Source organism: Budorcas taxicolor, chromosome 25 (genome assembly GCF_023091745.1).
Source record: "Budorcas taxicolor isolate Tak-1 chromosome 25, Takin1.1, whole genome shotgun sequence".
NCBI lineage: Eukaryota > Metazoa > Chordata > Mammalia > Artiodactyla > Bovidae > Budorcas > Budorcas taxicolor.
Genome location: NC_068934.1, coordinates 42,442,566 through 42,463,657, shown reverse-complemented (window position 1 = coordinate 42,463,657; position 21,092 = coordinate 42,442,566). Strand labels below are relative to the sequence as shown.

The 21,092-nt window shown below is 49.5% G+C and overlaps 2 protein-coding genes across 2 annotated transcripts in view; both read right to left on the bottom strand.

The window, feature by feature from the left end:
- LOC128068578 (phospholipase A and acyltransferase 3-like) overlaps positions 1 to 5,311 on the bottom strand; it is a 35,657-nt gene extending 30,346 nt beyond the window's left edge. Inside the window, exon 1 of the mRNA XM_052661689.1 lies at positions 5,242 to 5,311. Coding sequence (XP_052517649.1) covers positions 5,242 to 5,311 — 70 coding nt within the window. The remainder of the gene's footprint in view (positions 1 to 5,241) is intronic.
- A 100-nt stretch (positions 5,312 to 5,411) lies between these two features.
- LGALS12 (galectin 12) lies at positions 5,412 to 13,815 on the bottom strand. The gene is made up of 9 exons (XM_052662428.1): positions 13,747 to 13,815; positions 12,014 to 12,102; positions 11,704 to 11,917; positions 10,580 to 10,699; positions 9,626 to 9,664; positions 9,007 to 9,033; positions 8,313 to 8,401; positions 5,918 to 6,068; positions 5,412 to 5,558 (listed from the first exon to the last, which is right to left on the bottom strand). Exons 1-9 carry the CDS (start codon positions 13,813 to 13,815, stop codon positions 5,412 to 5,414), a joined length of 945 nt encoding a protein of 314 aa, XP_052518388.1.
- Between the last annotated feature and the right edge of the window lie 7,277 nt (positions 13,816 to 21,092).

The following is a 21,092-nucleotide window of genomic DNA, read 5'->3' as shown; positions in this document are numbered from 1 at the left end:
TGGTTTCAGTGTAGGTATGGAGGCGTTTGATGACTTCCTGTCGATTAATGTTCCCTGGAGTCAGGAGTTCTCTGGTGTTCTCAGGATTTGGACTTAAGCCTCTTGCTTCTGGTTTTCCATCTAATTTTTACAGTAGCCTCAAGACTTCTCCATCTATACCAGTACTGTTGATAAAACATCTAGGTTAAAAATGAGAAGTTTCTCCACAGTGAGGGACACCCAGAGAGGTTCCCAGAGTTACATAGAGAAGAGAAGAAGGAGGAGGGAGATAGAGGTGACCAGGATGAGATGAGGTGGAATCAAAAGAGGAGAGAGCAAGCTAGCCAGTAATCACTTCCTTATGTGCACTCCAGTCTGGGCCCCTCAGAGGTGTTCACTGAGTTATACAGAGAAGAGAAGAGGGAAGATGAGACAGAGGTGGTCAGGAGGATAAAGGGGGGAATCAAAAGGAGAGAGACAGATCCAGCCATTAATCAGTTCCCTAAGTGTTCCCCACCATCTGGAACACACAGAGAGATTGACAGAGTTGGGTAGAGAAGAGAAGGGGGAGGGTGGAGATAGAGGCAACCTGGTGGAGAAAAAGGAGAGTCCAAAAGGGGAGAGAGCAGTCAAGCCAGTAATCTTGCTCCCAAGTAAAAATGGTACTGAAGATTGTGTTCTTAAAGGTAGAAAATTGATACTAAATACCAAAAAGTAAATATTAAAAATCTAGAGTAGAGGTTGGATTTTCAAAAATACAATATTAAAGACAAAGAGAAAGAAAAATCAAAGTCACAAAAATTATAAAATATATATATAGATGAAGTTTGCTTTAAAAAATAGGGTCTCTCTTTTTTTTTTGCAAAGTAATAGTAGGTTATAAAAATGAAAGTTAAAGGAGTAATAGAGGAATTAAAAATAAAATAAAATAAAGAATGATAGTAAAAATAGTAGAAATATATCTAGGACTTTCTCTTTTGTTGTTGTGGGCAGTGTGCGGTCAGTTCATTTTCAGATAGTTCCTTGTTCTGGCTTATATTTATCAAAATCTATAGGCCCCTTCCTATGTAGTTGGTACTATCTACAGGGTTTTAATCTATTGCACCTGTCACTTCCAAGGTGGTTCCCTCTGTTTTAGCTTCTTCTGTTTGCTGGTCTCTTCAGTTCTGCCTTGGCACAAGGGGGTGGTGGTGGACACTTTTTAAGGCTCACTTGTTCAGTTGTGCTGTTCGGAGGGAGGGATGCTGCAAACAAATAACTCTGGCATGTGCTCGCAGTGTCTCAGCCACACTGGGTTTGCCTCGGCTCACGGCGTGTGTGCTTTCCCTGTCTACACTGCTTAGGCCCTAGGTTGCTCTGCCGGGAACTGTCTGATGCCGGCCCTGGGTTGTATCCACTTCCCCGGTCTAAGCCACTCAGGTTCAGGTACTCAGGTAGTCCTCAGAGGTGCAGACTCGATTGGGCCTGCGTTTTGTGCCCTTCCCAGGTCCAAGCAGCTCAGGTGACCAGGTGTTTGGCGAGCGCGGTCGCTGCGACTTAACGCCTCCCACGTCCCTGTTGCTCGGTTTTCTTGGTGTACAACTGGCTCACCTTCTCAGGCAGATGTTGACCGTCCAGAATCCCAAGAGGTCTTGGTTAGCAACGAAGCCTGCTTGCAGTTTGGTAGATAATTCATCTCTGGGGCTGCGATTGCCCTCTTCCGGCCCTGGCTGCCCTTGCCTGCCTGTCACCAGAGGGGGATGGGCCGGTCTGCAGCCGTTTAGCTCTGCTCAGACCTTTGTTCTGAGAGCAGTCCTGACGGTGTCTTATGTTAGGGCTTTTTGCATAGCTCTAGTCAGTCCTTTATTCTGTGAGTGGGCCTGGTGGTGTCTTAGGTTAGGGTTTTTCACGTGGTAGTTATCCCACAGTCTGGTTTGCTATCCCAAGTTAGTTCCCTCAGATTGCCCTTGGGGCATTCGGGCCCGGTTCTTACTCTAAGCAATGCAGCCTGCGCCTCCCTGCCGAGCCCCTCTTGCTAGTGGCGAATGCAGGTGTCTGCGCTGCTTCTCCGCTGGGGGAGTTACCGTTGGGCATGTAGTCTGTGGGTTTTAATTATTTATTTTTCCTCCCGGTTATGTTGCCCTCTGTGGTTCCAAGGCTCACCAGAGACTCAGCAGTGAGGGTGTTTCCTGGTGTTTGGAAACTTCTCTCTTTTTAAGACTCCCTTCCTGGGATGGAGCTCCTTCCCTACCTCTTTTGTCTCTCTTTTTATCTTTTATATTTTTCCCTACCTCCTTTCAAAGACAATGGGCTGCTTTTCTGGGTGCCTGATGTCCTCTGCTGGCATTCAGAAGTTGTTTTGTGGAATTTTCTCAGCGTTCAAATGTTCTTTTGATGAATTTGTGGGGGAGAAAGTGGTCTCCCCATCCTACTCCTCTGCCATCTTAGGACCACCCCAGCAAATATTTTAAAATGAACAAAAATGCGAACACAAAATATCAAAATTTGTGTGGTATAGGTAAAGTGCTGAGAAAAAATGTATTATCTTAAATGCTTATACCTAAAAGAAGAAAAGTTTAAAATAAGTACTCTGAGCTTTCAACTGAAGAAATAGAAAAAAAGTGCAAAATAAACCAAAGCAAGTAAAAAGAAGGAAATAAAAAAGATAAAGGCAGAAATCTATAAAGTTGGAAACAGAAAACAGTAGAGAAAATCAATAGGGTCAAACCTATTTTTCTGAAAATACCAATTAAATTGGTAAAACTCTAGTGATACTGACAAAGAAAAAAAGGGAAAAAGATTCAAATGACCAATATCAGAAATGAAAGAAGGGTTTTCACTAAAGACCCCATAGACATTGAAGAGGTAAGAAAATCATATTATGCACTCTATGTATGTATTACATTTGATGACTAAGATTAAATGTAGATTGGTATAGCCACTATGGAGAACAGTATGAAGATTCCTTAACAAATTAGGAATAAATTACCATATGACCCAACAACCCCACTACTGAGCGTATGCTCTGAGAAAACCACAATTCGAAAAGACACATGCACCCCAGTGTTCATTGCAGCACTATTTATAATAGCCAGGACATGGAAGCAACCTAGATATTCATTGATAGATGAATGGATAAAGAAGATAGGGCACATATGTACAATGGAATATTACTCAGCCATAGAAAGGAACGAATTTGAGTCAGTTGTAGTGAGGTGGATGAATCTAGAACCTGTTATACAGAGTAAAGTAGTCAGAAAGAGTAAATCAAATACTGCATAGTCATGCATATATATGGAATCTAGATTAAATGGATCAATTTCTTGAAAAGCAAACTAACAAAACCAACCCAATATAAAATACACAGTCTATTCCTATGTCCTATTAAAGGAATTGAATTTTTAATTAGAAAATCTTCCAAATGGAAATATCCAGGTCTAGATAGCTTCCCCAGGAAATTTCATGAACAGTTTAAAGAAAGTCCCAAATTTTACAAAATTCCAGAAAATAAAGAAGGGGACAGCACTTCTGAGAGAATAGACAGATGGAAAATTAGCACATGAAAAGATGCTCAATATCTTTAGCTGCTGCTGCTGGTGCTGCTAAGTCACGTCAGTCGTGTCCGACTTTGTGTGAACCCATAGATGGCAGCCCACCAGGTTCCCCCATCCCCGGGGTTCTCCAGGCAAGAACATGGAGTGGGCTGCCATTTCCTTCTCCAATGCATGAAAGTGAAAAGTGAAAGTGAAGTCGCTCATTCGTGTCTGACTCTTAGTGACCCCACGCACTATAGCCTTCCAGGCTCCTCCGTCCATGGGATTTTTCAAGGCAAGAGTACTGGAGTGGGGTGCCATTGCATTCTCCGCTTTAGCTGCTAGGGAAATACAAACTAAAGCCACAATGAGATACCTCTACATATCAAGATGGCTAACATAAAAAATCCCGACAATAACAAGTATTGATGAGCATGCTGAACAACTGGAAATTTCATAGATTGGTGGTGGAAATGTGAAATTCCCAAAGCTACTCTGAAATAACTCTGGAAAATAGTTTGGCAGTTTCTTATCAAATTAAACATGCATTTACCACATAATCCATCAAGCCCACTGGTAAGTATTAAACCAAGAGAAATGAAAAGTTACATTCATACAAAGACTTGTATGCAAATGTTTTTAGCAGCTCTATTCATAATTGTCAAAAACTGAAAACCACTCAAATGTTCTTCAGTGGGTCAACAGATATATGGCGGTACAATAGAATCATACTGAGTGTTAATAATAAATAGAAATGGCTCAGTGTTACCACACAGCAACTTGATCAGTACCCAAGGGTACTGGTGATTGAAACAAACCAGTTTCAAACGGTCATATCCTACCTGATTCCATTTATAGGATATTCTCAAAATGCAAAATACAGTAATGGAGAGGAGATCAGTGAGTTGCTGGGGGTTAAAGGAGGGGGTGGAGAAGGTATGATTACACAGAAGCGACACCAAGGAGTTTTTTGGAATGATGGGAGTTATATATCCTGATTGTATTGGTGGTCATCACACAAATCTAGAATTTTACCCATCCTGGAAAGTCAATGTTACATGTTAATTAAAAAATAAAATAAAAAGTATGGATAACCACTAGAAGTATATAAAATGGAATTCATAACGTCCAAATTAGCTTAAGCAAAAAATAATCCAATAGTAAGTATGAAAGCTGAAAATATAAGGACAAAATAGCAATAGTAAGTAGAAAACACAAAATAAGATCATACAAATAATATCAAATATACCAGGAATCACAGATGACCAGGCATATGGTCATCTCACAGAGAACACTTCCAGCCTTCCTTGTAGACAGTGTGGCCATGTAAGTGAGTATTTGCCAATGAGATGTGACAGCAAATAGTGTGTGCCAATCCCAGGCCTGGGCTTATGACATCAGGGGAGCCTTGTCCGTATTCTCTATTTGCCTTCTCAGTGGTTGAAATCTAGATTCAGTGGTGACCATGCTTCAGCCATGCAGGTGATGCTGATGCTCTGGGGTTGGTGGGATGACCCAGAAGGTCCACAGGGAGCAGACTTACCCACTGACCTGAACCATTTTCTGCTTATGTGAGAAGGAAATAAATATCTCAATTTTTAAAGCTGCTGTACTTTGGGGTACCTTTGTTAGGCTTCATTTGGAGTATCTATCTCCTTTTAGAGGCCCTTGAATGACGGCAGGGCCAAATCCCAGGCTCTCAGAAGAGGGAGCTGCAGAGTTTCCGGAGCCTTCACATTCTTGTGCCCACCTTCTGCTGTGGGGCCCAAAGCATCTGCAGACTCAGGCTCCTGGTTCCGGAGGTGAGCCAGGCCTGACATCGTGGGGACACTTTTAACAAGGGGAGGAGAGTGGGGTCAGCTGGTGGGGCCCGCGGTATAGGCAGGTCCTCTTCTCTGGCTGGGCCCTCTGGCTCCCTCCTCAGTAGTGGACACAGTAGAGCTGGACGCTGCCACTGATTTGCAGTTCCCGTAGCTGCTCCAGGACCTGCTGGCCCAGGCTGGTGGCCCCCACGCCCTGCCCGTTGAGCGCCAGCTTCAGGCCTCCCTCCTGGCACAGGAGCAGCACCTGGTACAGAAGGGCATGGGGTGCTGCAGGCTTCCAGACCCTCCCTTGCCTGCCTGATGCCCCACCCTCCGTTTCACCATCTGTAACAGGGGTTGCTTCTCCTGGAAAAGTGGTCTCAACCTCAGCTGTACATTGGAGCCATTAGCAGGGCTTTTAAATAATGCTGAGGCCAGGGCCCACTTTGATTAATTACATTGGTGTTTCAGGGTGTGAGATCAACCCCACTGATTTCCTCTCTTCTAGTGGCTCTGGCTCCACAAACCGCACCCCCACTCCCTGGACATACCCCCGCTCTCCCGGATGGGAGTGCAGCTCTGCGCTCCACCCCAGAGGGACCAGGGATCTGGGCTCTGACCCACCTCGAAGAATCGCTGGGGGTAGAAGAGGAAGGGGGCCAAGATCAGCTTCTTCCGGCCCCAGCGGGAGACCCAGGCCAGAGTTCTGTCTGCAAAGGACGCCCTGAGCATCACTGGAACATGGGCGGCCTCGTCTCGCAGACTGAGCGTGAAACTGTGGGAAGGGGTCGGAGAAGGTGCTTGTGGGCTTGCTAAGTAAACACCAGGTGCTGCGCTAAGCAGAGAAGGCGATGGTACTCCACTCCAGTACTCTTGCCTGGACAACCCTATGGACGGAGAAGCCTGGTCGGCTGCAGTCCCTGGGGTTGCTAGGAGTCGGACACGACTGAGCGACTTCACTTTCACTTTTCACTTTCATGCATTTGGAGAAGGAAATGGCAACCCACTCCAGTGTTCTTGCCTGGAGAATCCCAGGGATGGGGGAACCTGGTGGGCTGCTGTCTATGGGGTTGCACAGAGTCGGACATGACTGACGCGACTCAGCAGCAGCAGCAGCAGCTGTGCTAAGCCTTGAGGTCGGTGGCCCAGGGCTGACCTAACCTAAAGAAATGTTCTGGCTGGTCCCCGGTATTGTTCAACTTTAAAGTGTTACCATTTTCGAAAACTGAGAAAGTGTTTGAAACTTTTGGCTTCTTTTTTAAAAAAAATTCAGAAGATCTGGCATCAGAAGATCTATAGAAATATTCTTTCCACTTCACCACATTCCCAACCTGGTGCCTCACTGTTTACATGACCTGCCTGGCCCCTGAGGACATGTGAATTCATGGCCCTTGAGAGAGAACAGTAAAACGATCTGTGTGTCAACTACTAATAACCATGTGACTCTGAGCTAAGATCTGGCTTCCTGTCTCCAAGTTTGGGAAGGAGCAGGGGTTCTTTTGTTCGCTGGAAACTTTTTCATCTTCCCTATTCAGGTGGGATTATCTTTCTCCTTTTTTTCCAATGGAGGAACTCAGGGCTCAGAGGGGTGGAGTGGCTTGCCCAAGACCGCAGTTTATAAAAGGCAAAACCTGGAATCCAAACCAGTCGTGCCTGGCTTTTGAGGCCCATGCTGCCGAGGGCTGTCCTGCAATCCTGCCTAGAATTCACAGACCTGATCAAGAGCATGCAGGGCAAGGGTTTAGTCAGGTCAGTGACTTAAAAAAGAAGAACAAAACAGAAGGGGATAGGCCAGGGAAAATACACGGCATTTTCCTTACTCCCCCGCTCCTCCACCACATTTGTGGACCACTTGCTATATGCCTGGCATAATCCCTAAAGCTGGACTATTTTTACCCCCTTTTACAGACAAGGAAACTAAGGCACAGAAAGGAAAGGTCACTGCTGTGAAGCTGCTCAGATTTGAAGTGTCCTCAACAGAAGTCAAGGGCTTGCCAGGTGGTGCTGGTGGTAAAGAACCCACCTGCCAATGCAGGAGACATAAGAGATACGGGTTTGAACCCTGGGTCGGCAAGCTCCCCTGGAGAAAGAAACGATGACCCATTCCAGTATTATTGCCTGGAGAATTCCATGGCCAGAGAAGTCTGGCAGGCTACAGTCCGTAGGGTTGCACAGAATCGGACACGACTGAAGCGACTTAGCAGGCACACGTGCAACAGAAGTGAAACCCAGGAAATCGGGTCCAGAAACGTCATGAGATCCAGTGCAGTTCCAGAAAGAAGGAAAGAAGGAGAGAAGGAAGGATGAGGAGGAAGAAGGAAAGCAAAGAAAGATACTTCTCTTACTGGAGCCTGCATATTTGAGGAATGAAGTAGTAGCTCCCCCTGTGGGAGAAGTCAGGCAGCATCCATTTGACTAGAGTTCCTCTAAGTCCCCACCTCCCAGTGCGGGACCTCCTTTCTGGGCTCCCCTGGCGGTGTTTCCTAAACCAGGGCACTGTGGGAGATCAGGTCCTCTCATCTGTTTGCGACTTCTCAAGTTGTACACTTTTATTCTCTAGTTTTTATTTTTTTTTGGCTGAGAGGCATGAGGGAATCTTAGTTTCCTGACCAGAGAGCAAACCTGTGCCCCTTCACTGCAAGCGCAGAGTCCTAACCACTGGGCTGCCGTGGAAGTCCCAGCCTGGGTCTTTAAAGGGCTTTTCCCAAGGCTGCATGTGGGACCTGTGGTGGGAGGCTGGCTGGCCTGACCACACATCCAGGCTGGGAAGACACTCCCAGAATCGGAGCTGCTGGTGCCACAAAGCCACCTGAGCCCTGGAACCAATCCCAGGTCAGACTTTCACAGGCTCTGTGACCTTGGGCAACTTACTTCTGCTCTCCGCTCCTCTGTCTCCTCACCGGGAAGGTGGGGACTAAGCAGTAGAGCTGGAGATTGAAGAGGTGATGCTTCTGAAGCTCGTGCCTGGCACAGAGATGCGTCCTGTCCCCCACTCCCACCCCCAGTTCTGCATACTTACTCCTTTGGCTCCGGTAAGACCAGTCCCCGCACTATGATGACCTGTCCAGGCCAGAGACCCTGGGGAAGGGCATGCGAGCAGGGCACCTCCTGAAGGAACACAGCAAATCACTGAGAGGCGAGGGTGGGGGGATCTCACAGAGGGGGTTGGGGAGCGCTACTGCCCCCAGGAGCTGCTTCCTAGGCTGTCCTTAGGGCCCAGGGAGCCCCGAGGCAGGTAAATCTCTGCCTCTGCACCTGCATCCAGGAGGAAACAGCTCTGCTCAGTTACTATACACCTACTGCAGGCTGGCTTCCTGTACTCTGCTCTCCCTGGCCTCCCCATCTCTTCGCCTGCCCCCCTGTGCTGTGAGCCCCTAATGCTATGCTCCAAATGGTAATGGCTCATTCCTTGGTCTGCCTCCCCACCAGCCTGTAAACAGCTAGAGGTGGAGCTGCTATGTACCTCCACCCTACAGCCTGGTGCTGGACCTAGCAGGGACGACTATCAGAAAATTGTGTGCTGAATAAATGGAGAATAGGTAAAATGACGCTGGAGCTTCAGCCTGAAGTTGCCGGTTCACCCACAACTTGCAATTCAAGGGGAAATCCTGGTGCTGGGGGCCATTTCCCGCCAGGTGAGGGCGCCCTCCCAGCCCTGACAGAGCAGGTGAGGGACTGTCCCTCCACCAGACGCAGGGGCAGAGGTCACTCACCAGCTCCGGGCTCCTCAGCAGGAAGGGCTGTCAAGAAAAGAAAGAGGGGACATGGAGGCCACGTGGTGCTCACTCAATGAAAGGGATCCTTAAAAGTTGGGGATACCGGGGGTTTGCTTCTCTCAGAGATAATACAGGAAAATGACTGGCCCTCCAGTGGGGCCCTCTTGAATTCAGGTGGACACTGGCTCTGGAATAACGGGGAAGAACTGGATGGAGAGTCTGTCATTCACTCACTGTGTGACCCTGGCTGAGTCCCTGGGTCTCATCTCCCTTCTGCCCTGCAGGCCAACCTGCTACCTTGCAGGGTTGCTGAAGCTCCATCTGAGATGGATCTGGGAGAAAGGCTGGGCCCTGCCCACTCCAGGAAGTCAGCCCACCCCATCTGTCCTCCCTAGCTGGCCTTGGTACCAGGGAGAGGCAAATCCAGGCTCCCATGGACTGAGGCAGGGCCAGCTGTAACCATGGTGACTGTGCAGTGAGGGAGGGGGCAGCTGGGCCTTGTGCAATATGAGCAGCAGTCCAGCGAGTGGCAGGTCCCACTGGGGTCAGAGGGTGGGGTACTGGCTCAGCTGGGATGGCTGGGACAGCAAAGGCTAACCCAGCTCCCAAGACTCACGTGTCCAACCGGATACTCGCTGCCACCCTCCGCAAATGGCTGTCGGGAGAGAGAAAAAGCAACAGGCAGGATTCAGGACCGCTGCAAGTCTAGAGCTTTATTGATTTGCCTCCTGCCTGCCCTGCTGTGCCTGGGAAGGAGGGCAGAGGCCGGCTGTGGCCTTGGTAGCTCCTCCTCTCCCCAGAGGCCTTGTCAGGGCTTCTTAAACCTGGCATGTTGATCCAGCTGATTCCTGGGCCCTACCTCTGACTTACTAAATCAGAATCTCTGGTGGTGGGTCCCAGAAATCTGCACTTTTAAATCAGCTCCTCAGCTGGGAATGATACAGCCAGTGCTACGTTTGGGTCCCACAGCTCCAAGACTCCAAGTCATTTGCCTTCTGGCCACTGCTCCACACTGACCAGACTCCACGCCCAGGAGAGCTCAGGTGGCAGCTCAGTTGGTAAAGAATCTGCCTGCAATGCAAGGGGCCCTGGTTTGATTCCTGGGTCGGGAAGATCCCCTGGAGAAGGGATAGGCTATCCATTCCAGTATTCATGGGCTTCCCTGGTGGCTCAGATGGTAAACAATCTGCCTGCAATGTGGAAGACCTGGGCTTGAATCCTGGGCTGGGATGATCCCCCAGTTTCCCACTCCAGTATTCTTGCCTGGAGAATTCCATGGGCCGAACAGCCTGGCAGGCTACAGTCCATGGGGTTGCAAACAGTCAGACATAACTGAGCGACGTTCACTTTCACGTCCAGGACAGACTTCTGCCCCAGGCTCTTGGGCCCCTCTTCTGCGGTCACCTCGTCCCTCACCCCCGCCTTGTCCAACACCTGGATGGATGCCCTCCACCTTGGCTCTAATTGGTGTCAGGACTTGTCTGGGATGGAAGGGGGTCCCAGGCTTGTCCAGGCATCAGGGGAAGTCAGAGGCTGCTGCCACCCAGGTCTTGGCCCCAGAGGAACTTACGTTGATGTTCAGGAATCCAACAGCCATCACCGAGACGTCGCCAAATATGCCCAGGGTGTCTACCCGAGACAGCGGGAGCCGGTAGCGGTAGTGGAGGAAGTGCTGTCCATTTACACTCACCTGGAGAGACAGACGAGGCTGAGACCATACTGACGTGCCAGACGTCCATTGAGTCTCTTACTGGAATTTTCCTCTTCTAACTTCACACCAACTCTAGGAGGCAAGTATGTTTTACAGACAGGTGCCCAAGGCTTGGGGGAACTTAAGTAGCCTCCCCAAGGTTGTGGAACTGGCAGGCAGAGCACGTTCAACGCCCCGCCTGGCCCCTGACACACCACACTGGCCCCCTTTAGCCTCTCAGCTGACCTGCCAGCAGCCGCAGCAGCCCTCCGCCTGCCCCATCCACAGGTGAGGAGCCGCAGGGGCTCTGGGACCGCTGTCCCTCCCTGCAGTGCTGGCTGGCACCAGCTCCCTCTGCCCTGGAGAAGTCTGTAGATCCTTCTGGCAGGAGTTCGCATCAGCAGTGAAAGCCTTGAGGCCAGGTTTCTCTCTCCCTTCCCTCCCCACTCTTCTGTGTGAGGGGGAGAATGACAGTTCCTTCCTCATGGGTGGTTGTGAGGAGTCAGTGAGCTGAGAACAGCGCCCGGCATCTGCAGCGCTCTCTAGATGCCCCCGTGACAGCGGCAGCACCATGGCGTCTGCTGAATGCCGCCATGTGTGCCGGGCCATGTGCGCCCAGAGCAGCTTGGAACCGGGCGTGGCAGCTCTTTGGTCCTCTGAGCACTGGACTCTGTGCTCCATCCCTCCAAATACCCCTTAACATAGTGACAAGGGGAATGGCTGAAGGAAAGGGAAGCAGAAGGACACGAGTTCTGGACTCCGTGATGTCCCCTCCCGTGCGTGCTAAGTCGCTTCAGTCGTGTCCGACTCTTTGCAACCCTATGGACTGCAGCCCTCCAGGCTCCTGTCTATGGAATTCTCCAGGCAAGAATACTGGAGTGGGTTGCCATGTCCTCCAGGGGATTTTCCCGACCCAGGGGTCGTCTCTTGTACCTCCTGCGTTGGCAGGCAGGTTCTTTACCACGAACACCACCTGGGAAGCCCTGGTGTCCCCTCCTGCTCACCTTCATCTCCTCATTTCCAAAGAGAAAGAGGATGAGGAAGCTGGCCCCTCTCTGCAGGGCCACGTGGGGCCACCGGGCCTCAACTTGCCAGCGCCCATGGTACAGGGTGTTGCAGATGACGTGAGGTTTGGTGGTGTGGAAGCGAGGGTTGAAGTGGATGGCGATATCTGGCCGGGGATGCAGGCTGCAGCCGCACTGGAAGTCCACCTGGAACCTGGCGGGGAGGTGAGGCTCTCAAAGGGCACCTCTGGTCAGAGACTCCCAGAGACCCTGAAGGCAGACAGGAAGCCCCGTGGAGTACTCCCCTTACCTGCGTGCATTTAGAGGGACTGCTCCCTGGAGCATGACCATCTTGCCTGCTCGCAGGCCACCAAAAATTGTTGTGACATAAGGAATTACCTGGACAGAGAAGAAACTCATCCATACCAGGTTGGAGAAAGGGCCTAGGGACCCCTGTGTTGGGGGTGGGATGGGGAGGGAAGAAGAACAAGATAACTGTCCCACCCCAAACAGAAAAAGTCTTGATGGGGAAAAATAAGTTTTCTCTGAAATGTTCTCTTTCATTTCCTCTCCTTTCTTGGACCTTCACAACACCCAGGCCACACTGCACGGGGGAAGCCAGATTCAGCTCCACTGCCCCCTTGGAGCACCAGCCCAGCCCTCCTCTCAGCTCCCAGGGCACAGTAGTGACCCCACTGAGGTTTGCAGTCCCCTGGCTGCCACCCTGGCCTCCAGCAGCCTGGTGTCCAGGCTCCCCGACGACTGCTTATAGGCCAGAGCCTGGGAACTGGGAGGCAGAGGGATGGACAAGCTGGGATCTGAGCACAGATCCTGGCATGGATGCCTGATAGTGACACAGTCTACCTTCTCAGCTCACCTTTCCCCCTGGTATTCCTAAAAGATGATGCACACTTTTACCGCTTCTGGCCCTTTCTGGGACTGTTTCCTCAGCCCTCCCTCCCACCTTGTGAAATCTGACTTGACTTCCCAGGCTCTGATTGCTTCTCCAAGGGTCATCCACTTTGGTGCCTGAATTATCCCTTCCCTCACTGTGCTCTCTGCTGCCATGGCTAGTTAGGCCCTTGGCCGACTGGCTTAGACGGAGCCCTATGGCTGGGAGGCACAAGCCCCTCAAAGCCAAAGTCCTGTCTTTAGCTTCTACAGGCTCAGTGCCTGGCCTGGCACAGTGTGGGCTCTAAAGGGGTGTCTGCAGAATAAACGTGAACTTGCTCAGGTACACACTGGGCAGCGTCACAAGATGGGCTCTTACCCAGTGTTCTCCAACTCCCGGCAGCTTTCAGAAGCTCAAATTGCCGAGACGAGCTGAGACCCAATAGCTCTGCCTTCTAGGCGGGAGCTTGCAGCTTGCAAAGCAAGGGGCCCCTCAAACCTGGGGAGGATCGGGAGGCCCCGGCTATCAGAGCGCCCACAGCTTAGCTGGGCTCAGCATGCCAGTCCCTCCCACTTCCCAAGCTCTGGGCTTGGCCTGTAATTAACTGAGCTGAAGCTGTTCTCCTGAGAGGAGAGGACCAAGTAAAGAGAAAGTGATAATTAGTGCTCATTAGTGGGAAGGTGGGTCTCCTGGGAGTATGATCTTCTATAATGCACTGTCAGGCTTCAGAAAATCTGCAGGGCACTGGGCCAAAGGAGGAGTCCAGGAAACCTGACTGACTGGGAGGTTCTGACCCGACTCCCAGGCTGGAGATGAGACTGCCCTTCCTAAGTGATCAGGGTCCCCCAGCGAAACTACGCACTCCCCCCAGGCCCTCTTAGCCACCCACTGTGGAATAGGAGACAGCACTGTCTTCAGGCTCTACTGCTTTTAAAATGCAATCACCCCACGAGCTCATTGACAAGCAAGTGAGAATGAGCTGTCAGTCACTTCAAGTTCAGGAGGGCCTTCCAAGTGCCATGGGCAGGGGCTGGGGAAACAGGGTCCATGACTCAGGGCCTCTCCAGCCCCCTGCGAACCTGGGAGACCTGGCCCAGCTGGAAGGGGGAGCCCTGAGACCCAGGAGATTCCAGACCTGAGCGGCTGCTCACCGGGTGGAAGACTGGAGGCTGCAGGATGAAAGTGTCAGGAAGCGGGTCCAGTTTCTCTCCAGGTGGCATGAGGGTGGGGTGGGGCGCCTGGGGCAGCTCTCCCCGCTGTCAGTCTCACCTGCACCGGGCAGGGTCCGCTGTCTACCCCCAGTGCCCCACCCCAGCTCCAGCCCCACCGGCTGGATTGGGTGTCAGCAGAAGTCCAGGTCGAGGGGTGCGAAGCCTGCAGTAACTAACCTCAGGGTCTGAAGCACGCAGCCTGTTGCAGAGGGAAGCCAGAAGCTGGTTCCTTAGAAGCCAGCAGGGCGTTGTGGTTTCTGGGGCTGCAGCCGGAACCCTGCAGGGGTCAGAGGCAGAGTTGGTGGTACATGTGGGCAGGTCCCAGGAGAAGCTCCGCCCCCAACTTCCTGGCCACCAATGGGGGGCTTCCCCTTCCCTCCCCACAAAAGGTTTCTACCTCTCTCCCTCCTTTTCTGCCGCTTTCCCCACTCTTCTCCTTTTGGCAAGTTTTATAGTCCTCTGGGGCTCCATTTCAGCAACGGCTGGAAATGCCAGGGCCCAGCTGGGTCACAGGGAAGTGGGATGGAGAGAGGTAAGAACGGGCAGGGTGAGAGGAGACCCTCTTTGGCCCAGAAAAGGCAGGTGAGAAGGGGGGAGCACACAGCTACACCAAAGGAGACCTGGGTTCTTGCTCAGCCTCTGCTATAACGTGCTGTTCCCCAGGACAAGTCACTTACCCTCGCTGGCGCTCCTTTTGATCGATTACATATAGAAAAGGTGATCACAGTAGCCTGTCTTTTGTCTTGCAGGGAGGTCTGCATCCGGGAGTCGGTCTAGATTTCTGTGTGTTTTTTTTAAGCTACCCTATTCTCCTTTGGTGGAGAAGGAAATAGCAACCCACTCCCAGCATTTTTGCCTGGAGAATCCCAGGGACAGAGGAGCCTGGTGGGCTACAGTCCGTGGGGTCGCAAAGTCAAACACGACTTAGCAACTGAACAACAACAAATGATCCTTGGGACTGGAACCATTCCAGTTCTGGTTCAGATTCCAATAAGCCTTTTCCTTTAAAAAGTAGCACAACCTCTCAACTTTATCCTGAGTTGGGAAGCCCCAGGATCTGACCACCGTGTCGACTTGGCAGCAGAGAATTCCTGGCAGGATGAAGCTGGGCAAAGGCTCAAGGGCCCGGGGTGGGGAGAGGAAAGGAAGCAGCTGCTCTGAAGGGTGAGTCCTTGGGGGGTCCCGGGGAAAGAGGCTGCATCAGTACCTCCTGGGAACTTATCGGGCTTCCCTGGTGGCTCAGATGGCAAAGAATCTGCTTGCAATGCAGGAGACTCAGGCTCAATCCCTGGGTCTGGAAGATTTAAACATATAAACTTTTGAGCCCCACCCAAGAGATATTGGGGTGAAAGAGCCCAGGAATCAACATTTTAATGTTTGAGAAACACTGACTTAGATCCTAACCCTCAGGGCTCCAGGTACAGAACCAGGCTGTTTGCTCAGACCCTGCTGGGTAGGGGGAGCTGGGTGGCAGAAGGTGTTCTGTGTGGGGAAATTAGATCTGAGGTGCGTTCAGGAAGAATAAGCTATATACACAGCAGGGGGTTGGAAACAAAAGGTAGAGAAACCAGCTGGGCAGGGATGGGGAGCCCTGCACCCCAGGGCGGTGCCCAAGTGGTGCCCCTCCCCCACACCCTGTCCAGCCTCAGTGCCTCCTCCCTGAATGGAGAGCTAGGGCCCGCATAAGAAAACACCGTGGGCTGGGCGGCTGCAACAACAGGTGTTTATTTTCTCACGGTTCTGGAGGCTAGACGCCCAGATCAAGCTGTCAGCAGCGTTGTTTTTCTCCTTGGTTTGTATCCTCATCTTTTCTTGTAGGGAGACCGGTCATATTGGATTAGGGTCCACCCACTTGACCTCATTTTACCTTCCTTTTCCTTTCAAAGGCCTTATCTCCAAACAGAACGTGCCTCACATTCTACATCCTGTGGTTTTGTTGTTTAGTCGCTAAGTTGTGCCCGGCTCTTGGTGACCCCATGGACTGTAGCCCACGGGGCTCCTCTGTTCATGGGATTTCCCAGGCAGGAATGCTGGAGTGAGATGCCATTTCCTTCTCCAGGGGATCTTCCCAACCCAGGGCTGAAGCTGCATCTCCTCCATTGGCAGACGGATTCTTTCCCACTGAGCCACCAGGGAAGCCATACTTGGGGTCAGGACTCAACAGATGATTTGGGGGGTGGCGGACACAATTCAGCCCGTAACAGGAGAGCGGTTCTGAAACCCCAGGTGGCTATAACTGTTTCTCTTTGCAACAGTCAGGAGTGGAGGCTGCTGAGGGCCTGCAGGGAGGAGACAGCCGAAGAAAGGGGGCTGGTGCATGCCATTTCTCTTTTCCGATGACTCCAACTTTTGACAGCTGGTGGCAGATGGGGACCTGGTTGGTTTAAAGCACGCATCCAGACTTGCTGGATCTGATCTGAGAGGCTCCAGAGTAAGACAAGGTCTTAGTCTGTCCAGGGGTGGCATGGGGCGGTGGAGTAAATTTCTCTTCCTGAGCCAGAGTGAGGGGGCACTTGTGGGAGAGGTTCAGGAAAGGGCTGAGGGTGACCTGACGCTGGCAGGTGGGGTTCCCCTGCCACAGACTGACATTCTCCCACCCCACCCCCATGCCCTCCATCCTGTACCTTTTCCTCAGAGCATTTATCATAGCTTGTCATTATGTATTGAAGAATTGTTTAATGTCTGTCTCTTACTCCCCCGACTCCTCGCCTGTAAGTTCCACGAGGGCAGATTTATTCTTACAACCTGAGTACCAAGCAAATGCCTGACACAGGGAAAGTGCTCAAGATATAGACTGGGTGACTATGACAGGTGACGGTTTATAACTCCTGCCCTGTCTCTGCCTTCTTCTCTATCTCTCCCTTAGCAGGTGTGGAATCATGGCCCAACTACAAAATAGCCCACATACTCTTCTAAATAGCTACAGATTGTAACTGAGGCATTTAAAAAAGAAAATCAATATTTGTCGATTACCAATTAATAGTTTGGGAAACATAATCCATGCTCAGGGATCTCAAGGTGCCCCACTTTCCCCCATTCTTTGATCTAGCAGCCTTTCACTGCTCCTGATTAGGTATAATTCCTTGGGCCTAGGGAGGGGCTACTGCATAGATTAACCTACTTCGGTCTATGTCTCCATCCCTTTCTTCTATCTGATTCCCTTCTAGGTCACTGAAAATGTTCATGGATCCGTTTTATCTCGGAACCAGTTTTGCATCATCCTAAAACATAGTGGCAGGATAGAAGAATTGACAAGGCAAGAAAAATTGACAGAACCTGACAGCTGGCTGGATAAGGGAGACAAGGAAAAAAGACTCCAAAAGGGACGCCAACATCTTGAATCAAATGATTGGGAAAATTCTGGAAAAACAGGGAAGACTGAGGTATAATCTGGAGGGGGTGGGAAGCTGGTTAATTCCAGCCAAGATCATTTTGGAGGCGGTGGGGGTATAAGAATCAGTTTATGGGGAGCCTGGACACAGGGGATGTTCAATTAGTGTGTTTGAAGGAATGAAGGTGTTATTGTCTGAAAGCAGGTTTGTATACTCTTGAGTAAACAGTTTCAATTTTTTTGGTGGCTATGCTGCCCTGTAAGTGAGTTTTAGTGACTGCAGCAATTTTTTTAAATAACTGGATGCTGCATTCATTAAAGGGATCAGCAATCAATCTTGCTGTCAGGGTGCCTCCAGTCTAATTGGAGAGAGAAGACATATACTTGGAGGGGAGAACCAATAGGACAAAGCCAGCTGTTTTTATTTCTCTTTCCCCCACCCTCAAAGAGATGGATAGAAATATCATAAAATTGGGAAAAGGACAAGCAACACTCATAGGCTCAGTAGGCTAACATGACATTTCTTGTTATTAATATTTTGATGTGTATCTTACTGAACCAACCAAACAAAGAATCCAAAAATCCCAAACCACAACTCAATCAGTGCACAGCTTTTGCTCTCCTATCCTATTTTCTGGGGGAGAGATGCAAGGCTTAATGGCCTGGAAGAGCAGAAGCACAGTCTGCTCCTGTGGGCACCTTCCCACTGCAGTGCCCTGAATGGGAGGGGAGGTGGAAACTCCTCTGGCTGGGGAATGTGGGGGTGGGGGAGGAGAGCCATGGGGGCCCACTAGGCACTCCTTCTAGCTCTGGGCAGTTCTGGTGCTGGGGGCCTCAGTAGAAATAGTGTAGAAATAGAACAGACAAAGTTCTTTTATTCCAGCACTCTCTGTCATGGAAAAGCCCCTCAGAGAGGCACCTGGGTCTCCCTTTGGGCCCTTTCAGAGGCAGGGGCCTGTCCTCCCGCAGCCCTCCCAACCCGCCTGGCTGCCTGAACAGCCCTGTGGCTCTTGCTTCTCCATATGATGCCCCAGGACCTCTGAGGTCCTCATCTGGGCACCATCAGTTGCTTGGTCATGTCCTACTCTCTGGACTGCAGCACGCCAGGCCTCCCTGTCCATCACCAACTCCCAGAGCTTGCTCAAACTCATGTCCATTGAGTCGATGATGCCATCCAACCATCTCATCTTCTGTCATCCCCTTCTCCTCCTGCCTTCAATCTTTCCCAGCATCAGGGTCTTTTCCAATGAGTCAGTTCTTCGCATCAGATGGCCAAAGTATTGGAGTTTCAGCTTCAGCATCAGTCCTTCCAATGAATATTCAGGACAGATTTCCTATAGGATTGATTGGTTTGATCTGCTTGCAGTCCAAGGGACTGTCAAGAGTCTTCTCCAACACCACAGTTCAAAAGCATCAATTCTTTGGTGCTCAGCTTTCTTTATGGTCCACATCCATATACGACTACTGGAAAAACCACAGCTTTGACTAGATGGACCTTTTTTTGGCAAAGTAATGTCTCTGCTTTTTAATATGCTGACTAGGTTGGTCATAGCTTTTGTTCCAAGGAGCAAGCATCTGGAGCAAGCCAGGAGTTAATCACCCACAGATGTTTCCTATAGGAACTATATATAAATATAAATATATAGGCTATATTTTAGGAAGAAGAAAGATGACTTCAGAGGGAAGGTTTGCGATGCGAGAAGGAATGAAAAACAAATGGAGTGGCAAATGTATAGGCAAATCTAAGCATATATATATATATATACATATATATATATATAATGTAATAACAGTAACATTACTAATGTGAATTTGGGGTTTTAAAAAAAGGGAAGAACTAAAATACATACAGAACTCTATACAGTCAACAAAAACAAGACCAGGAGCTGACTGTGGCTCAGATCATGAACTCCTTATCGCCAAATTCAGACTTAAATTGAAGAAAGTAGGGAAAACCACGAGACCATTCAGGTATGACCTAAACCAAATCCATTATGATTATACAGTGGAAGTGAGAAATAGATTTAAGGGGCTAGATCTGATAGATAGAGTGCCTGATGAATTATGGATGGAGGTTCGTGACATTGTACAGGAGACAGGGAGCAAGACCATCCCCATGGAAAAGAAATGTAAAAAACCCCAAAATGGCTGTCTGAGGAGGCCTTACAAATAACTGTGAAAAGAAGAGAAGCAAAAAGCAAAGGGGAAACGGAAAGATATAAGCATCTGAATTCAGAGTTCCAAAGAATAGCAAGAAGAGATAAGAAAGCGATCAGTGCAAAGAAATAGAGGCAACAACAGAATGGGAAAGACTAGCGATTTCTTTAAGAAAACTAGAGATACCAAGGGAACATTGCATGCAAAGATGGGCTTGATAAAGGACAGAAATAGTATGGACCTAACAGAAGCAGAAGATATTAAGAAGAGGTGGCAAAAATACACAGAAGAACTGTACAAAAAAGATCTTCACCACCCAGATAATTATGATGGTGTGATCACTGACCTAGAGCCAGATATTCTGGAATGTGAAGTCAAGTGGGCCTTAGAAAGCATCACTACGAACAAAGCTAGTGGAGGTGATGGAATTCCAGTGGAGCTATTTCAAATCCTGAAAGATGATGCAGTGAAAGTGCTGCACTCAATATGCCAGCAAATTTGGAAAACTCAGCAGTGGCCACAGGACTGGAAAAGGTCAGTTTTCATTCTAATCCCAAAGAAAGGCAATCCCAAAGAACGTTCCAACTACCGCACAATTGCATTCATCTCACACGCTAGTAAAGTAATGCTCAAAATTCTCCAAGCCAGGCTTCAGCAATACATGAACCTTGAACTTCCAGATGTTCAAGCTGGTTTTAGAAAAGGCAGAGGAACCAGAGATCAAATTGCCAACATCTGCTGGATCATGGAAAAAGCAAGAGAGTTCCAGAAAAACATCTACTTCTGCTTTCTTGACTATGCCAAAGCTTTTGACTGTGTGGATCACAATAAACTGTGGGAAATTCTGAAAGAGATGGGAATACCAGAGCACCTGACCTGCCTCTTGAGAAATCTGTATGCAGGTCAGGAAGCAACAGTAGGAACTGGACATGGAACAACAGACTGGTTCCAAATAGGAAAAGGAGTGCGTCAAGGCTATATACTGTCACCCTACTTATGTAACTTATATGCAGAGTACATCATGAGAAACGCTGGACTGGAAGAAACACAAGCTGGAATCAACATTGCCAGCAGAAATATCAAAAACCTCAGATATGCAGATGACACCACCCTTATGGCAGAAAGTGAAGAGGAACTAAAAAGCCTCTTGATGAAAGTGAAAGTGGAGAGTGAAAAAGTTGGCTTGAAGCTCAACATTCAGAAAATGAAGATCATGGCATCTGGTCCCATCATTTCATAGGAAATAGATCGGGAAACAGTGGAAACAGTGTCAGACTTTATTTTGGGGAGCTCCAAAATCACTGCAGATGGTGACTGCAGCCATGAAATTAAAAGATGCTTACTCCTTGGAAGGAAAGTTATGAACAACCTAGATAGCATATTCAAAAGCAGAGACATTACTTGGCCAACAAAGGTCCATCTAGTCAAGGCTATGGTTTTTCCAGTGGTCATGTATGGATGTGAGAGTTGGACTGTGAAGAAGGCTGAGCACTGAAGAATTGATGTTTTTGAAATGTGGTGCTGGAGAAGACTCTTGAGAATCCCTTGGACTGCAAGGAGATCCAACCAGTCCATTCTGAAGGAGATCAGCCCTGGGATTTCTTTGGAGGGAATGATGCTGAAGCTGAAACTCCAGTACTTTGGCCTCATGCAAAGAGTTGACTTATTGGAAAAGACTCTGATGGTGGGAGGGATTGGGGGCAGGAGGAGAAAGGGATGACAGAGGATGAGATGGCTGGATGGCATCACTGACTCAATGGTCATGAGTCTGAGTGAACTCTGGGAGTTGGTGATGGAC